Source organism: Gossypium arboreum, chromosome 12 (assembly GCF_025698485.1).
Source record: "Gossypium arboreum isolate Shixiya-1 chromosome 12, ASM2569848v2, whole genome shotgun sequence".
Classification (NCBI taxonomy): domain Eukaryota; kingdom Viridiplantae; phylum Streptophyta; class Magnoliopsida; order Malvales; family Malvaceae; genus Gossypium; species Gossypium arboreum.
The window spans coordinates 19411025-19436103 of NC_069081.1; the positions used below are offsets into that span (position 1 = coordinate 19411025).

At 32.0% G+C, this 25079-nt stretch overlaps 1 protein-coding gene across 4 annotated transcripts; it reads left to right on the forward strand.

Annotated features, from left to right (window-relative positions):
* Positions 1 to 19837: 19837 nt before the first annotated feature.
* Positions 19838 to 24313, forward strand: LOC108478409 (putative formin-like protein 21a). Of its 4 annotated transcripts, none has more exons than XR_008275565.1 (8): positions 19838 to 19995; positions 20083 to 20660; positions 20787 to 20901; positions 21763 to 21845; positions 22193 to 22482; positions 22623 to 22673; positions 22748 to 22829; positions 24077 to 24313. XR_008275565.1 is itself a non-coding variant. In XM_053022510.1 (6 exons), the coding sequence occupies exons 3-6, from the start codon at positions 22399 to 22401 to the stop codon at positions 24280 to 24282; spliced, it is 423 nt and encodes a 140-aa protein (XP_052878470.1). In that variant the 5' UTR covers positions 20827 to 20901; positions 21763 to 21845; positions 22193 to 22398; the 3' UTR covers positions 24283 to 24313. The 4 variants fall into 4 exon arrangements, 2 of the variants coding, with proteins under 2 accessions (XP_052878470.1, XP_052878471.1); XR_008275566.1 differs by having other exon boundaries at positions 20827 to 20901; XM_053022510.1 differs by lacking the exons at positions 19838 to 19995; positions 20083 to 20660 and having other exon boundaries at positions 20827 to 20901.
* The last annotated feature ends 766 nt before the right edge of the window (positions 24314 to 25079 follow it).

Sequence of the window (25079 nt, forward strand, 5' to 3'; positions counted from 1 at the left end):
TTAGGAGGATTATATCTTAGCAGAAATTTCTGACACAACTCATTTCATGATGCCACTATACCTGATGGTAATGCATTTAACGATGCTCTGGCACAATCACGCAATGAGTAAGGGAATAACTTTAGTCGCAAGGCATCCTCAAGAACACCTTGTTGTCTGAATGAATCGCAGACTTCCAAAAAGAGTCGTAAATGCAACCTTGGATCCTCAATATGCAATCCACTAAATTTCCCCACTGTTTGTAGCATTTGAAATATGATTGGCTTCAATTCAAAATGCTTGGCCTGAATATGTGGCCTAACAATTCCTAGATTTAAATCATCTAAGATTGGCATGACATGTTCTCTAATGGGTTTGTCTCTGTCATCTATGATTCGAGGAATATCAACATCCCTTCTTTCTTGATGTAGTGGCTCCTCTATAACCTGATTGTTTCTAATTCTTTCCAGTTCTCGAAACTCTTTTCTCTTTCACCTTAAGGTTCTCTCAATATTTGGATCAATATAGTACTGAGTATTCTCTGGAATATTTCTATAATGCACTACCACATACTTTAGAAAGAAAAATCAAAACAACTAATTAAACTAAACTTAAAAGAAATTAAACAGATAATAGCAAACCAATTTTCAATAATATTGCTGATTCTTAGCAACAGTGCCAAAAACTTGTTGCGTATAAATAATGCAAATGTGCAAGTGTACACGTTGATTCAAGTAATATAATGATGAGTGAGTATCGTCTCCACAAGGATCGGAAGTTGATTTTAATTGGTAAGTATTACTAAAGATTTAAAGAATGAAACTGTGCAAAAGGAACGAAGTATAAATTGGTGAAGGGAATTAATGAATGAACTAATAATATCAATTATAATTGAAAAATGACCAAACAATCTAAATGTCATGGCAATTCACAATGAACAAGTAGAAAGTATTTCTACTATTGAATGATAAAGGTTGGAATTACTCAGAGAATATTTTCATAACATAATAATGCCATGGCAAAATTATGACTAAACTACTGCCTAGATATTTACTACTGCAGTCTACTTATTTCGAGAGTGAAACCCTAATTATTATTCGAAGTCTATGCATGTCTACAAGACTCACAAATGATAACCCAACTAACATTCTATACCTGTACAAATTAAATCTTCTATGTCTAAAGTGCTGCGAATATTCTTTCAAGTACTCACATGCATCAATTGATTAATAATCTGATGTATTTAATCCTTTCAGATTCAAATCCATCTAAGTTCAAAATATGCAATCAACTATGTTTAGAGCTTGCATGCATTCCAAGTAAACAAGAATCGTATGAAACAATAAATTTAATCAAAAGCACATCATGGAAACTACAGTTAATTCAATATTCACCCAAATAATTCCAACTCGAAGATAATTAGCTCATGGGTTGAGCAATGAAATCTAAAACTAAATCATTCATTAACATACTTCAAGTTTCATGAATCATAGAATTCAAAACCAGGAAAACAGAACAAAGGCAGAACTGTAGAAAGTTCTCGCTTCACTCTAACTTCTTATCTAGATTTTGCACAAAACCCAGGACAGATTTCTCTTCCCTGTCTTTGCATCTATGATCTCCCCTTCTTTAACTGCTCCCTTCTTCTTCTCTTCTGAATTACTCCACTGGATTTTTTTTTCCTCACAATCCATGTCTGTCATTTCTTCTCTTCTCTTTCCCCTTTTTTTAAGGTAGATCCATCCCTCTCAACACATATCTTTTACTCCTCTTTTTAGGGTGATTTATCGAGTACACATACAACTGGTTGAGAGTAATGTGGATTGAGTGTTGCATCATCTTCCTAGAATTGCCATGGCATTTCTGTTGGCAATTTATCCTACCATTTTCCATGGCAATGTTTCACCTCCTTTGTTCTCTTTTCCTCTTCCTATTTTCCTTCTTTTTGCCTCTTTCATCCCACCAGCACCTATGACCAAAGACTACCAAACCTCTTTCTAGTAATTAAAAGTAACATTAATTTATAATTGAAACGCAATCCAAGCTTTAGTATGCAATGCTCTAATAATAAGTCTAAAATGCAAATATATTTTCTTAATTACAAGTAAATACATCAGTTTAGATGCCTAAAATATAACTCTTTTCAATAATTATCACCTGCCACAAATTGTAGTAGGTACTTTTTGGCACTTAACGAACTTAATTTTTTAAGTAATTTTACCTTTAATTATTGCATTTTAAATTTTATTAATTTAGATTTAAATTATTGCAAAATAAGTATTTTTACTAATATTCTGAGTTAGTTGACCTGTTGGGCTAATACCGACCTTAAGGTAGTTTTAACGATTTAATTGAGTGTGCAAGACACCTATTTTAAGGCCAAAAAGCATCATGAATGATAGCCAAGTCGCAATATGTAACACTCCTAACCCGTATCCATTATCAGAATAGGGTTACGGAGTATTATCGAACAAACAAAATAGTAAACCATTCAATTCATACATCAATGCAATACATATTCTAATTTCCTTCAAATACATTCATAACGTCCCTTAATCAAGCCCTCAGGACCCTAAAAATGCAATAGAAATAGTCCGGGATTAAATAAAAAACATCTAGAAAGTTTAGGAAAAAGCTAGAAAATTTTACACTGCATGTGTCACACAACCATATGACCAGGCCGTGCGGCTCACACGACGGAGACACGCATCCGTGTCTCAGGCCATGTAACATTTGAAATAAGGACAGACGGCCGTCTCCCAGCCTATGCCAGTGCCCGTGTAACTCACTGACTTGGGTCACATGGCCAAGCTACATGCTCGTGTGCCAGGCCGTGTGCTAGGCCATACAACATTTATGCCCAACTCTTTTAGGATCAAGTACATGATAAATTATATCATAAGAAATTACATCTTTTCATTTGGATAGTACAAAGTATAAACACAAAAATTAACCATATGTGTTCCTATCATCCACAATCTCAACCAGAGAATTGAAACATTCAATTCAAGCTTAAATATATGGCAATTCCATCAAAATCACTAAACAAGTTACCTTATCGAGATTTATAGTCAGATGAATTCATCTATGTTCAGATCAATATTCAATAAATAACAAATCTTTCAAATTCATTAAACAGATTACCTTACTAAGATTTTCCATTCGAAGAATAACTTACGGATAAGAGTACATCGTTAGATCAACCGAACACACCTCAGGAAATCTAGTCCAACCGAAACACACCATACAGAAGCTCATAAGAGCTGATCCAACTGAAACACACCAAACAGAAGCTCATAAGATTTGATCCAACCGAAACACACCAAACAGAAGCTCATAATATCTGATCGAACCAAAACATGCCAAATAGAAGCTTATAAGAGCTGATCCAACCAAAACACACCAAACAAAGAGTATAACACAAGAGTTTGCAGAAAAAGTTGAACCTCAGTTCACTCAGGTAATATAAAAATATCTCCCTCCAATACCATCTCCACTACAAACCCCCGTAACACACCAAATCACGATTGTACTCTATCCCGCGATCAATCCAAACCTAGCATAAATTCAATATTATATCTAAAATTACCATTAATTATCAAAAATTTAAAATAAATATATAAGTTTTATCATGTTAATCTACTTAACAATTCATATTAATGTTAAATTCTAACCATACGAACTTACCTGGCTAAATTTGCAGAAATGTCAAAGTATGGGGGATATTTAGTAATTTTTCATTTTTCTCGATTTTACACTCGATCTTGATCTAAATTAATAATTTTATTCAATTTATTAATTTATATAGTAAAACAATTTATTTTATGCAATTTAGTCTTTTTTCATTTTTACAAAATTACCCCTAATATTTTACTTTTATTCAATTTAGTCCCTGAGCCTAAAACATGCAATTTAACCATTTTTATTGAAAATTATTAATAGAAAAATATTTTCAGCTTCCATTTCAGCTTATTTTTGCAACAATTTCACACCAAGTCCTTGTATTTTTACTATTTCAACAATTTAATCCTTAATCGGTAAATTCATCAAAAATCACTTAATAAAATATTTATAAATAACAAAAAATACTTCAAATTCATCCCTTAAAATTTAAAATCACAAAGATTCATCAATGGCAACATTAAAAATCTTTAACAGTTTCAAAAACGAAAGTACGGGCTAGTTAGACCTAACTGCAACGATCTCAAAAACATAAAAATTATTAAAAACAGACCTCAAAATCTCCCCAATGCATTGAAATGGATTGGACGAATCTCCTTTCTCCAAAAATGGAGTTCTTTCCATCAAAGAAAAGGAATACAAAACAAAACAAAATTATGTTTTGTTTTGTTTTTGTTTTTCTTAATTAATATTTATTATTTAATTTATTAATATTAAAATAATATCATATCAACTAACAAAAATAATCACCAATTGACCACTCAACTATAATATGGTATATTTACCATATTAGTCCATAAATTACTTTTCATTGCTATTAAACACCTTTAGTTAGTAGAATTTAACTTTCACACTTTTTACAATTTAGTCCTTTTAATTAATTAAATATCGAAACATTAAAATTTCTTTAAAACTTTAATAAAACCTTAATGACACCCGTAAATATTTATAAAAATATTTATGACAGATCTTAACACTTGAACTTAATTAATCATTTATATAACAAAATTACCATATCAAAACCTTTTAAAACTATATTTGACTCATAAATATTAGATAATAATATTTACAAACTTACTTGTTAGATTTGTGGCCCCGAAACCACTGAAAAATCGACTGTTACATAACACAACCGAACCAACACAAGAATTTATATTCGAAGTTATGTTTCACGACAAGCACTAGGCTATGTCACAACATAGGTCTGAAGGAGGGAGAAAATTAATTAAGGGTGTTTCCATTTTAAGGCTTGTATTTGACCTAAAATGGGTTGCTAACTTTGCCTATAAATAGAAGGCTTATGTCCAACTAGAGAGCTTTTTTCCAAGTCCTTTTAGGGTTTTAGTTTAGTACTTTAGGATTTACTTAGTTTTATTTTATTTTAAAAATAGTTTTATCTCTTGTTATTTGACTTGGATTGGATTTGAGTCCAAGTCTTCATTGTCAAGTATTGTCATAATTTTTTTTTTTACGTTTCCCTTGCAAATGACGATATCTCGACAACTATTAAAGGATTTCACATATTCGAACACATCAAGATTCTCAACGGATGAATTTATATATTTCTCTCTTTTAATATAAATTGTGTTTTTCATGATTAATTTAATTGAAAGAAATATGGTTATTAAATCGATGAGTGACTAAATCCTTTAGGGAGATTAACGAGTGGATGTGGGAGTGATTTTAAAAGAAGAATGAAAGTCTCTCATACGAGTTAGTTGGTATAAATTTATGTGTGCTTAAGCCCTAGGATTGACGACCCTAGGAAGTAATCTAGATTAAACGAGGTTGAGAGATAAGTTTGCCTAGTAAATCGTGATTTATCCCGGCCAAGAAAGTGAGGTCGAGAGATAAGTGAGTACTAGCCGATCAATAAATTAGGAGAGGTCGAGAGATAATATTAATTAGTTAATAACTAATCCTCTACTGAAACCTGAATTGTAAAGTTAATTGCAACCACTGAAGCAAGTTAATCTTCTGTTTGTTATTTAGAAGTTTTTCGTTTATCAATTTTTTTTTAGTATTTTTGTTTTCATTTTATGACTTTAATCTTTAGTTTTAATTATCGTAATATAACTCTTAGTGACTACTGTTTAGACTTGCTATTGTAGGATACATTTTTAGATTTAATTCAACCTCCCTTGAGTACTATCCACGAAATACTTTATGTTCTGTTGTAACACAAAACTATATTACAAATTGACTTGTTCACTGGCAGACACCATACTTAATTTTATATATTTTATTTATACAATTTTTTCTCGAAACATTCGTAGTTTTGGAGGCGGTCTAGTTGTTGGCCGTGCGGCCTTAGGTGATTTCTTGGGTTCAAATCCGCCTAAGTCAGTCTAACACTTGTAAAGTTAGAATCCTTGATAGAAATTCTTGATAGAAATTCTCCAAGGTACCGAAAATAAAGCAGAAGAAATTCAAAACGAAATAGTAACGAAAGAATAGAAATTGTCTCAAGAAAGCAAAACACGCCCAGTGTTTAAGTAAATACTCTCAAAGTATTCTATTACTCCAGAAAAAAATACAAAGAATGTGATACAATGGATGATTACAAATGAGGGGGAAAACCTCTATTTATATTTGAGCTCCTCCAAAACTAACAGTAAAGATTAAGTTACATTGACGATCGAGATTATAGCCTATCTACAATTGATATTCTTAAGTAATTAACTCAATCCTTTAAGATTACAAAATCAAATCTTATCAGATTACATATCTTCTAAGATTAGTTTAAGTATGATTCTTATTTCAGTCAAATTTGAGAAATAATCTTCTAGTTAAAATATGTTTACTTGTTTCAATCAAACTCTAATTAGTTAAGATTATTTTATTATTATTTGACCTATGAATTTAGCTTATAAATTGGCTCTTTTACAACCTTAGAAAATACACCCATTAGAGATTAGAACTCATAACACATTTATAGAATTTTGTGTTTACGTTTTGAGGGTTCTTTTTTTTGGGTTTTCAGGGTTTAGTTTTTATCTCCATCTTTTGTACTCTTCGTTATTTTTCCATTATTGTATAATTATCTATGCCCATGGTTTTTTATCCTCTTTGAAAGAGTTTTTCCATGTTAAATTTGTGTATTCAATTTCTCAATTTCTTTCGCTAATTTTACTTGTTCGTTGTTTAATCGGGTCGATCCCCAGCAAGTGGTATCAAAGGTAGTTCAATTTTCATAGATCAGCACCTTTAGAGATGATAGCAACAAGGTTTGAAATTGAGAAGTTCAATGGTGAGACAAATTTCAATTTGTGGCAAGTTCAGATGATGGCAATTCTAGTTCAGTCAGGCTTGAAAAAGGTTATTTCCGGGAAAAAGCTTGAGAATCTAAATAAAACATAATAGGAAGTTCTTGATCAAAAGGCTAACCATTTAGTGTTGAAACAATGTCTATTTACGTTTCACATGAACGAAGGTGAGCTTCTTAGAGATCACATCAGTTAATTCATTACTCTTTTAAATGATTTAAAGAACGTTAAGGTTTAGATTGACTATGATGCTATTATCGTGCTCTTTACTCCCTTCATTTAAGCCTTTCAAGGAGACCCTGATTTATATCAAAGACAAACTCTCGTTTAAAGATGTGAAGGGTTATTTGTTGAGTAGAGACAAACTCGACAATGTGTTTGGTTTGGATAGCAAGGCAGATAGGCAAGCTTCTGTTTTGGTAGCATCAAAGAAGCGAGACAAAAGGTGTCGCAATTGTAAGTTTGATCATGTCAAAGTAGATTGTTATAAACTACGAAATAAAAGAGCTATTGAAAGTAACGAGAAAGATGTAGCTTGTAACAACCCGTTTTTAGTCAAATCGGAACAGTGATTCTGGGACCATAAATTTGAGGTTGAAATAATTATTTTTATTATTATTTTAATGTCTATAGCACGATAGTATGATTATGTGAAATTTTCGTTAAGAAATTTTATCGTTTAAATGCATAATTGATAAAAAGGACTAAATTGCATAAAGGGTAAAAGTAATGTTCTATTAGCTAAAAGTATTAAATGACTATGGAATTAAATAGTGGAGGTCCTTATGTGGTAAATATACATTGTTAATGTTAGTGGACTTTTATGGACATCTTTTAAGTGAATTTCAATGTTTTAATTTAAGGTTAAATTAGTAATTTATGTATTAAGTTATTGTAAAAATAAGTAAAATAATCATATCATCTTCTTCAATGGTTTCTTCAACCGAATTTGAAGAAAAAATACTCCATTTTAGGGCTCACACATTTGCCACCTTCTTTGGCTAGCATGTAAGTGATTTTGACTCGGATTTTAATGATTTCTATGTTTTTGAGATCGTTGCAGCTTAATCTACCTAGCCCAGGGACTATTTTGCAAAACTGTTAAAGGTTTAGGGTGTTGCCATTGATGAATGTTGGTGTATTTTGATGTTTGATGATAGAAAATGTGTAACACCCCATACCCGATACCGTTTCCGGAGTTGGACACGAGGTGTTAACGGACTTAATTCATTAATTAAACAATTTCATACAATTCATTTTAAAATTTCGAGACAAGTGGCTAAGCGCATCACAATCGCTTTAAAATCATATCTCGAGTTACTGAAACTCAAATCCAATTCCATAAATTTTTCCTGAAACTAGACTCATATATATATATCTACTAATTTTTTCTAGAATTTTGGTTGGGCCAATTAGTACATTTTATTAGTTAAAGTCTCCCTGTTTCAGGGTTCAACTACTCTGACCTCTGTGTATTACGAATCAGATATATCCCTGTACAGAGCTTCAATGACTATACCGTTTGTCTCTAATAAAACTAGACTCAATAAGGAATCTTTACATATAAAGCGTGACTTCTAATTATCTTTGTAAAATTTATGGTAAATTTCCAAAGTCAGAACAGGGGATCCAGAAATCGCTCTGGCCCTATTTCACAAAAATTTAAACATCTCATAAAATATAGCTCATATACCTGTTTCGCTTATTCCATATGAAAATAGACTCATCAAGCTTCGATTCCATAACTTATTCATTATTTAATTCCATTTCTACTATTTTTAGTGATTTTTCAAACTCACGTCACTGCTATTGTCTGAATCTATTTTATGGTAAATTTTACCTATTTCATGGTTTCCATGGATTAGCTAGCAATTTGACATACATAATACCAAATATGATCATGATTAGCCATTCCAATGGCTAATCATTACCAAGCATTTCTATTTCCATACCACTCAATAACCATATCATAAGACCATATATACAAAATGATTATAATGCTATACATGCCATACTCAAAATATACAAGCCATTATGCCAAGATGGTATACGGATAGTGTGAGCGTGCCTTCGACCATTTCCGATTTCCGAGCTGGCTTGTCAACACTACAAGGAATGAAAAGGAGGGAGTAAGCATAAATGCTTAGTAAGCTCACATGCAAATAGCAAGTAACATAACCATATAAGCAATCATAAAACATCATTTGCATAATCATCACCAAGACATTCATATCACCTTTTCATTTATCATCTTACCATATTGTTGTTATATCGAGTTTTCAACCCGAGGGTTAAGTACATACCTGTTCAAATTATCCATTTCACAACACTTACCAATACGTCCCTTTCATCTTGAGTATTCCTCCATTTGAGAAGAACTTTACCGTTGAACACATCGAATATAATTCGGATACATGGAAAGTTTGCACATAAGTGCCACATATGTAGCCAAGCTACCATGTAACCCGCCCATAAGTGAACTCGGACTCAACTCAACGAGCTCGGGCGTTCGCATCCATAAGTGAACTCGGACTCAACTCAACGAGTTCGGATGCCTAGTTACATCTCACGAACTCGGACTCAACTCAACGAGTTGGACGCTCGCATCCATAAGTGAACTCGGACTCAACTCAACGAGTTCGGATGCCCAAATATCCCAGTGACATGTCACTTGTATCCTAATCCATTCCTAAGGTTCAACGGACCTTTTTCCCAATCATGTGTCTCAACCATCTTCTACGGAATGCCGATATCGATACTCGGTAGTATTTCATATTTTCCAAGTATATCACATAATTTGACATATTATCAAACAATTATCACAAGTATAATATTTCATAATAATTATCATATCATTTAAAAACATTAAAACATTTAAAATAATAACTATGTTACCAACATTTACATATGAACTTACCTCGTATGCTAAAATGGCTATTTTACCATTTCGTCCACCACTTGGTATTTTCCCCATTTTAGCCCGAATTTCAGTTTTCCTTGCTAATCGAGCTTGGAAGCTTGAAAACCCTAGCCATGGTTTCTCCTTGCTATATTCGCCATGGGGTTGAAGATGAGCAAAATTGGCTTTTAATTTTGTATTTTAATTCATTTTACCCTAAATGACCAAAATGCCCTTACGACTAAACTTTCCAAAATTCCATCCATGTCCAATTTTTGTCCATAGACTTAGAAATTGGTAAAATTACTCTTTAAGGACCTCTAATTAATAATCTAATTCAATTTTATGCAAAATACTTCTAGAACACAAGTTTTGCAATTTATTCAATTTAGTCCCAAATTTCAAATTAGGCACTTTATGCATAAAATTTCTTCACGAAATTTTCACACAATCATGCAATCATATCATAGACCTTAAAATAATCATAAAATAATTATTTCTATCTCGGATTTTGTGGTCACGAAACCACTATTCCGACTAGGCCCAAAATCGGGATATTACAACTCTCCCTTCGTGGATTTTCGTCCCGAAAATCTTACCGAAAAAGTGGTCTTCACTTTTAATCTCATATTTGGTGTCAAGAACTTGCACTTAGACTGTACCTCCAATACATCTCTTCAATTTCTCATATGATCTAAAAGCTTACAGTCTCAACTCTCAACTATTCTTAAATTTTCAACCCTTCTTAATTTCCCATGATATCATGACATAAAACCCGGATCTCAACTTGATTTAATGGAGACCGAATTCCAAAAATCCAACAATCAAAGAGACACGAAATTCCATGAATCGATGAGTAGGAATTCATTCAATGAGATGTGATTTATAGATCTCGCCAAACATTTAACAATAGGATACATCACATTTTCCTTTTTCGCCATAGAAATAATTCGATATGGCCTCAAGAATAATCCTTCTCATTTCCATCCCAATATCAACATTGACAAGGATAATTTTGATAGATCCCAATGCTCGGCTTTAACCCCTTTAACAACTCGATTTTATGTAACATCGGATGCTCTAAACTATCACATTACCTCACCGTCTTGAAACACATCACAATTCATACAACAATACATTCTTGAAAGTCGAAGTCATTGCTCAATGTAGACTAGTCTAGTTCGACGCTTGTTACCAATATTCTCATCTATCCGAACTCTGTCAACATGTAATAAACTTTTCAGCTTTCACAAGATGGAAACCTTATCATTCGTAGTGACTTAAACTAATATTCAACTCTTTCTATTAAATATACACTTCTCGTTCAAACTATTTACTCTTTTATCCGTACAAAATGAAATTCTATTATCGACTTGGGAAAAATAATCCGACATAATTGTCACATGAAATCTTTCAAATAAATAATTTACCATACCGACTAAAACTCGCGCTTTTATCACCTATGCCTTCTCGATGTCAAATCCTTACGAAATTAGAAAAATCCCAATACTAAAATCACCACATTACCAAGATCAAATTAGAAGTATAGTCATATTTGACATGATTATCACGAAGTGAAGAACGTACTTGAACATGAGTCATAATTGACAAATTATGGAACAAAGATAACAAGAAAACCGAATAAAGAAATCCAAGATAGAGAAACCGAATAAAGAAATCCGAATAAAGAGATCCGGGATAAAGAAACCCAAGATACGATACTATCTTGGGAGAATCGAAAACCAAATTCATAGAGAAAATACAGAATACCCGATAATTCTTCAAAGAAAGAAAGTCCAAAAGAAAACATCATTTAATCCCTTTGAAATCAAATATAACAAGATCAATATATCTTCCCATACATATATATCGGATGAAGCATCAAGTAGAAGAAAGCAGAATCATAATATCATATGAATTCTCTCATCAATTCTTATCGATGAAATGAAATAGAATACCCGATGAAATAGAGCAATATAAATTATAAACCAATCAGGACTACCAATGCTTTCATCCAACACCGAATTAGAAGACATTCCCATATAACAAGAATTTCTTGAAGATCAATAGCCATAGAAATATTTACGAGAACGGGTGAACACATAGAACATCTCAAAAGAGAGGCGCTAAATCTGTCCGGTCATAAGCATCACACTCGGATAATTCACATTTGAAATATCATTTCCCCAACTAGTTCTGCCGTCACAAATTTCATATTAAATCATTCACTAAAGAATGTGGATTCGAATAAATTTCGATTTACACTTTTCTCGACCTTGCACTTGAGTAATTCGATTTACCAAAGAGAATTCCTTCTCTAATCTGAGACGGTGCATAATTCCAATAATCTTTATATCAATCCGATACTTTCGGCTCGACTTTACTTATCAGCTCATTTTCAATCTCGGATCATACTTATAATTATTCTATCATTGAACTCTTTGGGTTCTCAACCAAAACTTATTCAATACAAATCTCATGAAATTCCATTATAAGTACCACTTTGGTAAGGGGAGGGTTGTAGGACCTCGACTCGACTTTCTTATACATACACATATGACACAACTTCCATCATCATAGTAACATCATCAAAATCATGTCATTCATTCATGTTGGCTTACACCAATTTTCCTATTGTCCCATTTAGACAATATACTTATGCATACATTCTATGTTTTCTAGACGACTTTATTTATCCATTCATTTAATTAAATTAATTCATGCTCATGACATTATATAAGGCCAAACAAACATAGATATTTGCATCACAATCACAACTTTCATTTCGTGCATCATCATGTACATATCATTACAATCATACAATTCAGTCCAACAATTTAACATAGATAAGTTCATTTCATTATAATCCTTTATCTCATAAAAAATTGTACATCATTAACATTCATCAACATTCAACGTCCAATCAAGACAAGGACATTTTCATCCGTATTATGATATTATGACCTTTATTCATACCTCTACTACTTTCTATTTATTCCGTTCATCTTATCAAGTAAGCCACATACACTACATCGTATGAGCATTAAGCAAATATGGATATTTATCACAACATGAACTTTCATCTCACATATTATCACATATGTATCATAAACTTTTATTCATACTTTTACGAACCGAGACTTATCATAATCATAATTTTACTCAAATATCTTCACATAACATTGAACATGGTCGGCACATTTCGGTTGGAGAGTGCCCTGTCTAAATAAGACGGTACTTATACGCGTCGGAAGACATCACACTATCACGGATCGATGGCATGTATAGCTAAACTTTTACACATGCTAGGTTAGTCCGAGAACCGACTAAACCTGCTCGATACCACTAAATGTAACACCCCATACCCGATCATCTGTTTCGGAGTTGAACACGAGGTGTTAACGGACTTAATTCATTAATTAAAAAATTTCATACAATTCATTTTAAAATTTCAGACAAGTGGCTAAGCGCATCACAGTCGCTTTAAAAATCATATCTCGAGTTACTGAAACTCAAATCCAATTCCGTAAATTTTTCCTGAAACTAAACTCATATATATATCTACTAATTTTTTCTAGAATTTTTGGTTGGGCCAATTAGTACATTTTATTAGTTAAAGTCTCCCTGTTTGAGGTTGAACTACTCGACCTCTGTGTATTACGAATCAGATATCTCCTGTACAGAGCTTCAATGACTATACCGTTTGTCTCTAATAAAACTACACTCAATAAGGAATCTGTACATATAAAGCGTGACTTCTAATTATCTTTGTAAAATTTATGGTGAATTTCCAAAGTTAGAACAGGGGATCCAGAAATTGCTCTGGCCCTGTTTCACAAAAATTTAAACATCTCATAAAATATAGCTCATATACCTATTTCGCTTATTCCATATGAAAATAGACTCATCAAGCTTCGATTCCATAACTTATTCATTATTTAATTCCATTTCTACTATTTTTAGTGATTTTTCAAACTCACGTCACTGCTGTTGTCTGAATCTATTTTATGGTAAATTTTACCTATTTCATGGTTTCCATGGATTAGCTAGCAATTTGACATACATAATACCAAATATGATCATGATTAGCCATTCCAATGGCTAATCATTACTAAGCATTTCTATTTCCATACCACTCAATAACCATATCATAAGACCATATATACAAAATGATTATAATGCTATACATGCCATACTCAAAATATACAAGCCATTATGCCAAGATGGTATACGGATAGTGTGGCGTGCCTTGACCATTTCGATTTCCGAGCTGCCTTGTCAACACTACAAGGAATGAAAAGGAGGAGTAAGCATAAATGCTTAGTAAGCTCACATGCAAATAGCAAGTAACATAACCATATAAGCAATCATAAAACATCATTTGCATAATCATCACCAAGACATTCATATCACCTTTTCATTTATCATCTTACCATATTGTTGTTATATCGAGTTTTCAACCCGAGGGTTAAGTACATACCTGTTCAAATTATCCATTTCACAACACTTACCAATACGTCCCTTTCATCTTGAGTATTCCTCCATTTGAGTAGAACTTTACCCGTTGAACACATCGAATATAATTCGGATACATGGAAAGTTTGCACATAAGTGCCACATATGTAGCCAAGCTACCATGTAACCCGCCCATAAGTGAACTCGGACTCAACTCAACGAGCTCAGGCGTTCGCATCCATAAGTGAACTCGGACTCAACTCAACGAGTTCGGATGCCTAGTTACATCTCACGAACTCGGACTCAACTCAACGAGTTTGGACGCTCGCATCCATAAGTGAACTCGGACTCAACTCAACGAGTTCGGATGCCCAAATATCCCAGTGACATGTCACTTGTATCCTAATCCATTCCTAAGGTTTAACGGGACCTTTTCCCAATCATGTGTCTCAACCATCTTCTACGGAATGCCGATACGATACTCGGTAGTATTTCATATTTTCCAAGTATATCACATAATTTGACATATTATCAAACAATTATCACAAGTATAATATTTCATAATAATTATCATATCATTTAAAAACATTAAAACATTTAAAATAATAACTATGTTACCAACATTTACATATGAACTTACCTCGTATGCGAAAATGGCTATTTTACCATTTCGTCCACCACTTGGTATTTTCCCATTTTAGCCCGAATTTCGGTTTTCCTTGCTAATCGAGCTTGGAAGCTTGAAAACCCTAGCCATGGTTTCTCCTTGCTATATTCGCCATGGGGTTGAAGATGAGCAAAATTGGCTTTTAATTTTGTATTTTAATTCATTTTACCCTAAATGACCAAAATGCCCTTACTACTAAACTTTCCAAAATTCCATCCATGTCCAATTTTGTCCATAGACTTAGAAATTGGTAAAATTACTCTTTAAGGACCTCTAATTAATAATCTAATTCAATTTTATGCAAAATACTTCTAGAACACAAGTTTTGCAATTTATTCAATTTAGTCCCAAATTTCAAATTAGGCACTTTATGCATAAAATTTCTTCACGAAATTTTCACACAATCATGCAATCATATCATAGACCTTAAAATAATCATAAAATAATTATTTCTATCTCGGATTTTGTGGTCATGAAACCACTATTCCGACTAGGCCCAAAATCAGGATATTATAAAATGCATGCTTGTTGTTAGATAAACAACATTTGTAAAGTGATTTTTGACAAAATTGTCAATTAAGGATTAAATTGTGAAATGTTGAAATTTTGTGGTTAAATTGTGAAATAAATGAAAATTGTGGGCTGCTAGGGACTTAATTGAAATTCAAGTAGCATTGGTTTAGGTTGAATTGCATGAATTTGTATTTTTATGAAATAAGAACTAAATTGTAAAAATGTTGAAATATTATGGGCAAAAGTGTAAAGTTGCTATAATGTGTATTTTGGACTAAATTGAATAGAGTGATAATTAAATAAGTTAATTTTGATTATATTTAGATAAAAAAAAGTGAAATAGGGATTTAGATCAGGGAAAGAATAAGGTTTTGGACTAATCGACTTGTTTCGTCATTTTTGCATTTGAGGTAAGTTTGTATGTAATAAGCGTTGTTATATTTATGTTTTAAATGCTTTGATAGTGCATAAATTATGAATACGACCTTGCGGATATGATCGATGGTGATTCGACTACGAGAAATCCCGGTTGAACCTTAGGAATAGATTAGGATACGAATGACATGTCATTCAGGATTTTGTGATTTGGGTGCTAGTCCGTATGTCCTACTGGTGGCTGAGTTATCCAGCATGTGTTGTGGATACTCGTCAACTTGTGTGAGTAGCACCGCGTTACTTCGTCATAACCATCAGCTTGTGTGAGCAGACCCGTTGATAGCTCTAGAGTGAGCATTATATGTGGTATGAGATTGAGATAGCTTCGATTATAAATATGGCATTTACGGTGCAAGTTTCCTAGGTATCTAATAGTATTCCGAATGGTTTAATGGGCATATTAGAGATATTGTTGAGTATGAATTTGGTACGAGATAGTACAAGTATGTACATGAACCGTACAAGCTTTGAAATGAGAAAATTTATGAAATTCATAACTAATTTGGTGAATGAAAATGTGGAAGGTTTGTGAATCATTGAGATATGTCATGTTATGTTTAAATTGATTATATTGTGCATTATATGGTAAGTTGATTTTAATGCTATACGAACTTACTAAGCTTTATAGCTTACATTATTTATTTTTTCGAGTTTTATAGTGAAATTAAAGCTAGCTCGGATTCGAAAATCATCGGAGACTTCATCACATTATCCAACTATCACTTTGGTGCTTTTGAATCTAAGTTTATAGATATATGGCATGTATAGGATTATGGTCATTTTGATATATAGTTTGGTAATGATTTTGGTCATTTGAAATGGCTTGTAAATGTTAAGTATTTGGTTTTGTGCATAGCCATGAGAGTTGACTTATTTTGGTTGATTTGTTTATGTGTGTATATATATGAAAATGGCCTTTGTCTTATGTTGATAATTGCTATGCTAATGCTTGTGGTGAATGGTTGATTTTTGAGAAGTTATATGCTTGTGAGTTTGGGCATAATGATGCATGTTTGAAAGTGTTCATTTAGTTGAAATGTGAATGTGTATTTAGTATAAATGGAATGGTCTATTTTTTTTGTTTATGTGTATTGTGGATGATGGTTTAGAACTAGCATGAATAAGGTTTGATTTAGTTGGTTTGATTGCCTTTTCTAGGTTTTGGTGCCAATTGGTTTGGTGTATGTGTATACAAATTTGGGTGGCAAAATGGCTTGGTAAATAGCCCATTTTTGTCCACACGAGCAGAGACACGGGCTTGTGTCTCCGTCGTGTGTGACACACAGTCAGGTTGCATGGCCGTGTGTCCCCTGGTGTTGAATTAGAAATCAAGTCAGTATACTCCACATGGCCTAGCACATGGGCATATGACTTGGTCGTATGGCTTAAGTCAGTATACCCTACAGGTTTGGCACAGCCTAGCACACAGTCTGGCACACGGGCATGTGTGGCCATTTCGAAAGGTACACGAGCTAGTCACACGGACGTGTGGTTGGCCGTGTGATCCAAGTCAGAGAGTTACACAGGTCCGGACACGGGCTGGGACATGGCTATGTGATCTATTTCGAATGTCCATACGACCTGTGACATGGGTGTGTCTTTGGTCGTGTGAGACACACAGTAGGGCCAAACAGGCGTGTGTCCCCTATATTTTGAAAAATTTTCTAAGTTTTTTAAAAATTTTCCTAAGTTATCGGTTTAGTCCCTAGCCACTCCTAAAGCATGTTTTGAGCCTTGTTGGCTTGTATTAGGGACATTGTGAATTATTTGAATGATGATTACATAAGATTTGAAAATGTATCACTACAGGAAAATAGGGCTTTAGCGGCGTTTTTAGCGGCGTTTTATCAAAAAATGGCGCAAAAATTTTAAAATACAGAGCAATAGCGGCGTTTTTATAAAACGCCGCTAAAAACAGAGCAACAGCGGCGTTTTAATAAAAAACGCCGCTAAAGACTGAGCATTAGCAGTGCTTTTGGTAAAACGCCACTAAAGACCAGAGCATTAGCGGGGCTTTTGGCAAAACGCAGCTAAAGACAAGAGCATTAGCGGTGCTTTTGTAAAAATGCCGCTAAAGAGCAGAGCATTAGCGGCGCTTTTGGAAAAACGCCGCTAAAAGTCATATAACCCCTAAACCTCAAAAAACCATAAACACTAATCTATAACCCCTAAAATAATAATTATTAAAATTTATGGTTATACAATATATTAAATATTTTCTTATATAATCGTAAAAGAGATAGTATTGAATTTAAAATATTGAATTAATTATCATTATAGTTTATGGTTTATGATTTAAGATATATGGTTTAGGGTTTAAGGTTTATGAGTTAACTATGGTTTAAGATATATGGTTTAGGGTTTAAGGTTTAGGAGTTAACTAGTATTTGAAGGTTTATGATGAATTATGGGTTTAGGGATTATGATTTAGGGTTTAAGGGTTAGGGTTAGAGTTTAAGGTGTAAGGGTTTGGGGTTAAGGGTTTAGAGTTTAGTGTTTATGGGATAGGGGTTAAGAGGTTTAGGTTTAGATTAATTAGTATTTTTAATTTATATATTAAATGATTTCTTATATAATTGTAAAAGAGATAATCTTAATTTGAATATATTAAACTTATGATTATAGTTTAAATTATTTAAGAGATAATAGATAAACTTTATATTTATATTAAATGGTTTAAGATTTAATCTAAAAATATTTTGATATATTAAAAATAATTCAATTCAAATTAATTCCTCTACACTTAATTTATTTAAGTGAAATTTAAACTTAAAATTTAGTCCTTATATTTTAATTTGATTAGTTTTAGTCCTGTATTTTCAAATCGATCAAATTTATCTTTTGTACTTTTCAAAATTTAAAATTTTAGTCATGATCACTCAAATGATAGCAATTATATATGTTTGGTTAAATTCTGCTATTAGTCTTGATATTGTGCGCAAAGTTGTAGGTTGAGTTCATGTTATCCAATTAGATCTCATTCTTGGTCCCTATACTTCTTGACTTTTGAAATTTTAATTTTGACACAATATGACAACCATTAAATCCAGAATCGGCTTTTTGTGAGTAATATGTTTGTTACATTAGATTTTAGAAATAGCAAAACTTAATGAATTTAATAGCTACCATTTAATTAATACTACAATTTCAAAATTTCAAAATTACAATGACTAAAAAATAACAAAATTAAAGTAAAATGACTAAATCCACAACTTACATATAATTCAATGACTAATAGAAAATAATAATAATTAAAAATATTTAACTTGTTTATATTTAAAAATTAATAAATATCAAATGAAAATAACATGTATATATTTATAAAAAAATTAAAACAATATCATTAGGTTTAAGTAAATTTCGTTAAGTATTTATAAATTTAATTGGAAATTTAACTTAAACGGGTTGTTTTCCTTTTGAAATGTTTTCTTTTTCTCATGCCCGACACTAAAACCCTAATTTTAAAATCATTGAATATATATTAATAAAAAACATAATTGTTTAACTTAAACATGATTGTGCTTTAAGCATGATATTAATATATTTTATTTTTATTCAAGTCTCACTTCATTCAATATATGAGCCTAAAATTTTATCTAAGTATGCCCATATTAATAAAAGGCTTAACCTAAACCCAATTTAATATATATATTTATATTATTTTTAATTTAATATTTAATATCCTATATATGTAATTATATTAAAATTTTTAATTTATATTTATTAAAATTTTATATGTAATTGTATTAGCATTTTTAATGTTGACATTGTAGTAATATATAATATTATTATAAATTTAATTTTATGTATTATAAATTTTATAATACATAAGAATTACATAATATACAAAACATTATAAAAATTATATTTTTACAGTTTGTGCATATAATATACGATGCAATTTTTAATCCATTTACATTTTATGCAAATTTTTAATCCATTTACATAATATACGCCAGTAATATCCATTTACATTTTTCGCCAAAACCCTAGCATTTGCCTTAACACATTTTTATCGCCTCACACTCTCTGTTTTCACTTAGTTTCTGATTCTTCACTTTCATTACTTCAAACTCTCGCAGCGATGAGACCTCCAAGAGGTAAGTAACCAACGTCTCTTACGTTTCCTATCATTTTTAGTTACATACTCTCGTTATGGCATTCCTAATGGTTTAATCATGTTTCAGGCCGTGGTGTTGGTGGGTTTAGGGGCAGAGGTGATGGTGGAAGAGGGAGAGGAAGAGGAGGTGGTGGAAGAGGTGGTGATAGGGGCGGTAGTGCCATGAAATCCCGCAGCAGACTGGTGTTTGATTGTTTCTGTTTTCTTATAGTTCGATGGAACAAAAAGATTCTCCAACTTTAGTTGACAAAAACTTTCCTCTTTCCTCTTTTCTCTTGTCACTGTGAAATCATTCTTTCACTAGATCCATAGAAGTTGTTTATTAACTAGAACTTCGTTTTCTGTATTCTTGTTTACAATTATGGCTATCGGTTCTTGCTGTAATGTTATAGAGGAAAAAGGTAGGTTCTATTTTATCTATTTTCTTCATTGTGTTAAACCAGAAATATTATAAGGAATGCAGGATGAAATATTATCTACTGAAGTAATAAAATAGAGTTCATTAGTTTTCATTCTTATTGAGAATCAAATATGTGAGTTGAATCCTAATGCTTTCAGGTTGTGAATTATGTTGTGTAAATTATACTAGGGTTCCAAGTTCCAACACCAGAAGTCCAATGTTGCTGTTGTTGATTTATGGAGGAGGTAAATTGGTCCTTTCATACACATTTAATATTCTTTATAGGGATAGACACAGTGGTATTCCCAGTCTGACTTTGTTTAGTGGGAGAAAATATGATGATTAGCACTCCGTCTACACTTAAACAACAGCTTTTCTAATTATGCTGGAAATGGCAATGGCAATGACAAGGAAAATGTTGCTGGGGTTTTGGAGACCACTGGGGATCTTAAACCCAAATTCCAAGGGGAAAAACGAGCTATACAGGTGCATCAATTCTCTTTGATATAATTTTAGCCCTTTGTGCTTAAATCTTGTACTATTTCAACTTTAATTTGTGTTATGATTATTGTTCTTTTAATTTCTAACTATTTTCCTTTCTCTTCCTCCGTAGCCATAGAATTTGTTGTTTTCTGTTGGTTTTGGGATGAAGTAGAAGCTCTCTTTAAAAACCATTCTCTGTCTGACTCACGTTATCTCCCGAGATATTTATCTATGATTTTATATTATATTTTAGTTCTTGATATTAATTCAGTTGAAAATGATTAAAATCATTTTTTACAAAATATCAAATGCCATATAGAGTGTCTTTTATCTTTGAACTTAAAGTATAACTTCAATTAAAGTTTCTTTTTCCGTAATGTTTTGTTTTGTAAATATAATTTATATATTGAAATTACGAGATCTTATATAATATAATGAACAAAAAACTATTGCAGGCTGTAATAAAATATATTGAAAGTTTATATATTACTGGTACTTAAATTATATCTTCTTTTTTTCTGTCTTTAAACTTTTCTAGATAAATTATTTTTAAGGTTATAAAACTATTAATAAATTTATACTTAATTTAAAGTTGAAACTATTTAAAAATTCAATGAAAGTTATTATTTAAATAAGTTTTTTCTTTCAACAACAGCAACATTGGACTTCTGGTGTTAGATGTTAATTTGGGATCACCATTGTGTTGACATTAACATTCAAACATGAGAATGAGACAGCTATATTTGAGATGAACCTGCATGATATGTCTTCATTCCTTTGCAACCTTCATCTTTAAATAAATATACATCCACACACGCATAAACACATAAATTTTTTCAGTTTGAATTCATATAACTTATGTAGAGAATTGGGAGAACCCTGTCATGTTGGATGCTCCCGTCTCTAGAGGTGTTGTAGCTGCTGAAGCTGGTTCACTTACTTTCATGGTGCAATTCATTTTGATCACCTTCTTTTCTAGAGTTGACCTATTATATATTGTTTTCCATTGAATGTATATGGACACTCATTAAACTTCTTCCTAACCTTCTTTAGTTCTTCCCCAGGATAGGAGTCTACTAGTAAATATTTTTCCAATTATTTTAACCTTGTTCGTGAGTTTACTGTTTAGTATCAATTTCATTGCAAGATATTATAATTTTTACTTTATATTTTCAATGATGCATGTAAGATTAGTTGCCACAGAAGTCTGGTATTTTAGAAACACAAATGATATTAGGTTGGCAACACTTTTAGGTAGTATTAAACTTATGATAAAAAATGCCATGTGATCCAGGTTGGTGGCTCTGAAGATGTGTATCTTGCTGCCAAATCCTTACTCCTCTCGATGGGAAAAGAGGAACTGCAAGAGGCTATTGATTTTATATCTCTGTTCGAGTAAAATGGGCTTTGTGCTTCAGTCAGAGCTGCCTTGGTTCTTAGTGGTAGTATGGGTTCTATCTAATTCAAAAATGAGAAAGAAAAGGAAAGAATGGGCAGATAATGTATCTTTCAAAAATGATGAAAGTGCCACGAGTAGAGTCAAAACTAAGAGTGTTTTGTTTCAAGATTCAGTTCCGAACTCAGGTTTGGCGGTATCTCCATAGTAAATCTGATTTGATAAATTTACAATATTATTCAATAATTAATCTCCTTCTTGTTTCTCCTTTTTCTTTTATTGAATCACTTGTTTATCCTCTGTTCTTACATTTTTTTACCACCTGCAGGTTTCTGAATTTAAAAGGAGCTTAAATACTGTAAATTCTGTATGTAATGAGGTATATCATTAATGTCGTTGATGACGGCAGTGTTTATTCGTTCTTATCTTACAACTTTTGTATTGGTTATATAGGTACAAAATTTCCTTAAATTGAAGGATCTCATGAAGAAAATTCTCTATCTGGGAAATACATTGAACCAAGGAACTGCGAGGGGTAAGTGACATTCAATTTCTCCTTTTGGCTTCAGTCTTTGATGCTACAATTGCAGCTTGTAAAAAGATTATGCAGAGAAAATATTACTAGCTAAACCACATGTAATGTATTACTAAAACCAATTAAGGTTCGCCTATCCAGTCCTTGCATTACCTAAGAATTGGGTAATATTCAAACCGATCAAAAACTAGTTATTTATTGAATAGGTAAAAAACCAATTATTTTTTTCCCTTTTTCTTAAATTAAAGACCATGCCATTAAGGTAAATGCTTATTATTGTTAACTATTAATTATATTAACTATTTATTTTACATTAAATTAATGTTTAAAACATAAAAATAAAATAAGAAACAATCAAACCAATTGGTTTAACCTGTGGTCCAGTTTCTTTAACATTGGCATTTATGTCCTTTAATGTCGAACTTCTACATTTATGTCTTTCATTTTGAATTTTTAGATGATAGTAGTGTCAATCAATTCTTTGTCCCTTGTTATGCTATTAGTTCCTTTGTTTTGCATTTTCTTTTTTCTTTTTTGCCAAAGCCACTTGTCCCAGGTGTCATGTTTTTTATGCAACTTTAAATTTAAAGTTGAACTCAGGGAAGAAATAAAGATAAAACAACTAACATAGTGGATCAGGAAAATGCTTTGCCATGAGCTGCTTTCTGTTTGACTTGTTTACGTATCTAAATAATAGATTGTTTGAGGATAGGCCATGGATTTGGTGATATTTTTTATTTAAACTATGTAGGTTTTAGATGCAACGCCTGTAAATGCAAAGGCACATGATTAATAACATGATCAATGATTTTTGTCGAAACAAATTCTAATTCTTGCATATATGATTAATAACATGATTAATAACATGATTAATGGTTCTTCAAATTTTCCAAATGTGTCTTTAAGGTGCTCGAAAATGTCATATTAATGTTGTCCATATATGATTTGAATGCTGGAAATTTACAGCATTTAGTTTCCTGCTTGAAGTTGATTAAACCATGCTGTAAATGCAAACATTTATATGCTGTTCACATGCTAAATTAACCATTAGTGAGCTTAAAATTGATCTATTCGAATGTGTTAAATTCATTGTTCAATGTGATGTTATTTCTGCTAATGTATTGAGAATATTAAGTTGTGCAATTTGATGTTATATGTGTCGTTAATATTGACTTGTTAATTGCATATTTTATTATTAATTTGATGTTATATGTGTCATTCATTAACTTTTTTTTCTTTTTTCTCAGGTTTGAGTTTTTGTTGGATACATGGTCCAGGATTAGTTGAATTCATGCATAGTGACGACTTGTTTAAGCTAACTGTTTATCTTAAAGTGTGCATTCTATCATTATTTTGTTCTATTTGTATTTTGTTAGATTTCTGGTGTAGTATGATAAGTGCGGTATTTTGTTTGGCGGGATGTATTTATATCATAGATTATTCTTCTTCTTAATATTTTGATAATGAATTTTAATTTTTTTATATTTTTCAGGACTTTTTTATAATATTTTATTTTTTTTAATTTTTATGACCTTTAGCAGCGTTTTTGGGAAAAGCGCAGTGAAAGGTCTTGACCTTTAGCGGCGGTTGTTAGAAAAGCGCCGCTAAAGGTCTTGATCTTTAGCGGCATTTTTTCAAATAAACGTCGCAAAATTTTGCGGCGCCGTCTATAGCGACGTTTTTTGCGGCGCTTGCAAAAACGTTGCGAATAGTTTTAGTGGTGCTTAAAAGCGCCGCTAAAGGCCTAAAAAACGCCACTAAAAATCAATTTTGCTGTAGTGTATGTGAAATGTATTGTTTAATTGTATAATATGTTCGGTAATACTCTGTAACCCTATTTCGGTGTTCAATATGGGTGAGGGGTGTTACATAGCTAGTGCTAAATTGGTTGATGAAAGTGGTGATGATTTCTTGTTAGTGTCAATGAGTGAGAACTCCAAGCTTACATCTGAGTGGATCCTAGATTCGAGATGTTCTTTACACATGTGTCCCAATAGAGAATGGTTCTCCATATACAGTTTGGCTGATGGTGGAGTTGTGCACATGGGAAATGATTCATCCAGTAAGATAATTGGTGTTGCTACTATTAAAATTAGGATACACGATGGGACGATTAGGACACTCTCAAATTTCAAGTATGTACTTGATTTACGAAAAAATCTCATCTCCTTGAGTATTTTAGACTTCAAAGGATGCAAAATCAACATCAAGTCGAATGACATTAAAGTATCTCATAGAGCTCTCATTTTG

Bases quoted from the DNA above. Each gene is read 5' to 3' on its own strand.
- LOC108478409 (XM_053022510.1), top strand. From the start codon at position 22,399: ATGTATCTTTCAAAAATGATGAAAGTGCCACGAGTAGAGTCAAAACTA. The intron at 22,483-22,622 runs GTTTGGCGGTAT...TACCACCTGCAG, and splicing joins AGATTCAGTTCCGAACTCAG to GTTTCTGAATTTAAAAGGAG. The intron at 22,674-22,747 runs GTATATCATTAA...TTGGTTATATAG, and splicing joins TAAATTCTGTATGTAATGAG to GTACAAAATTTCCTTAAATT.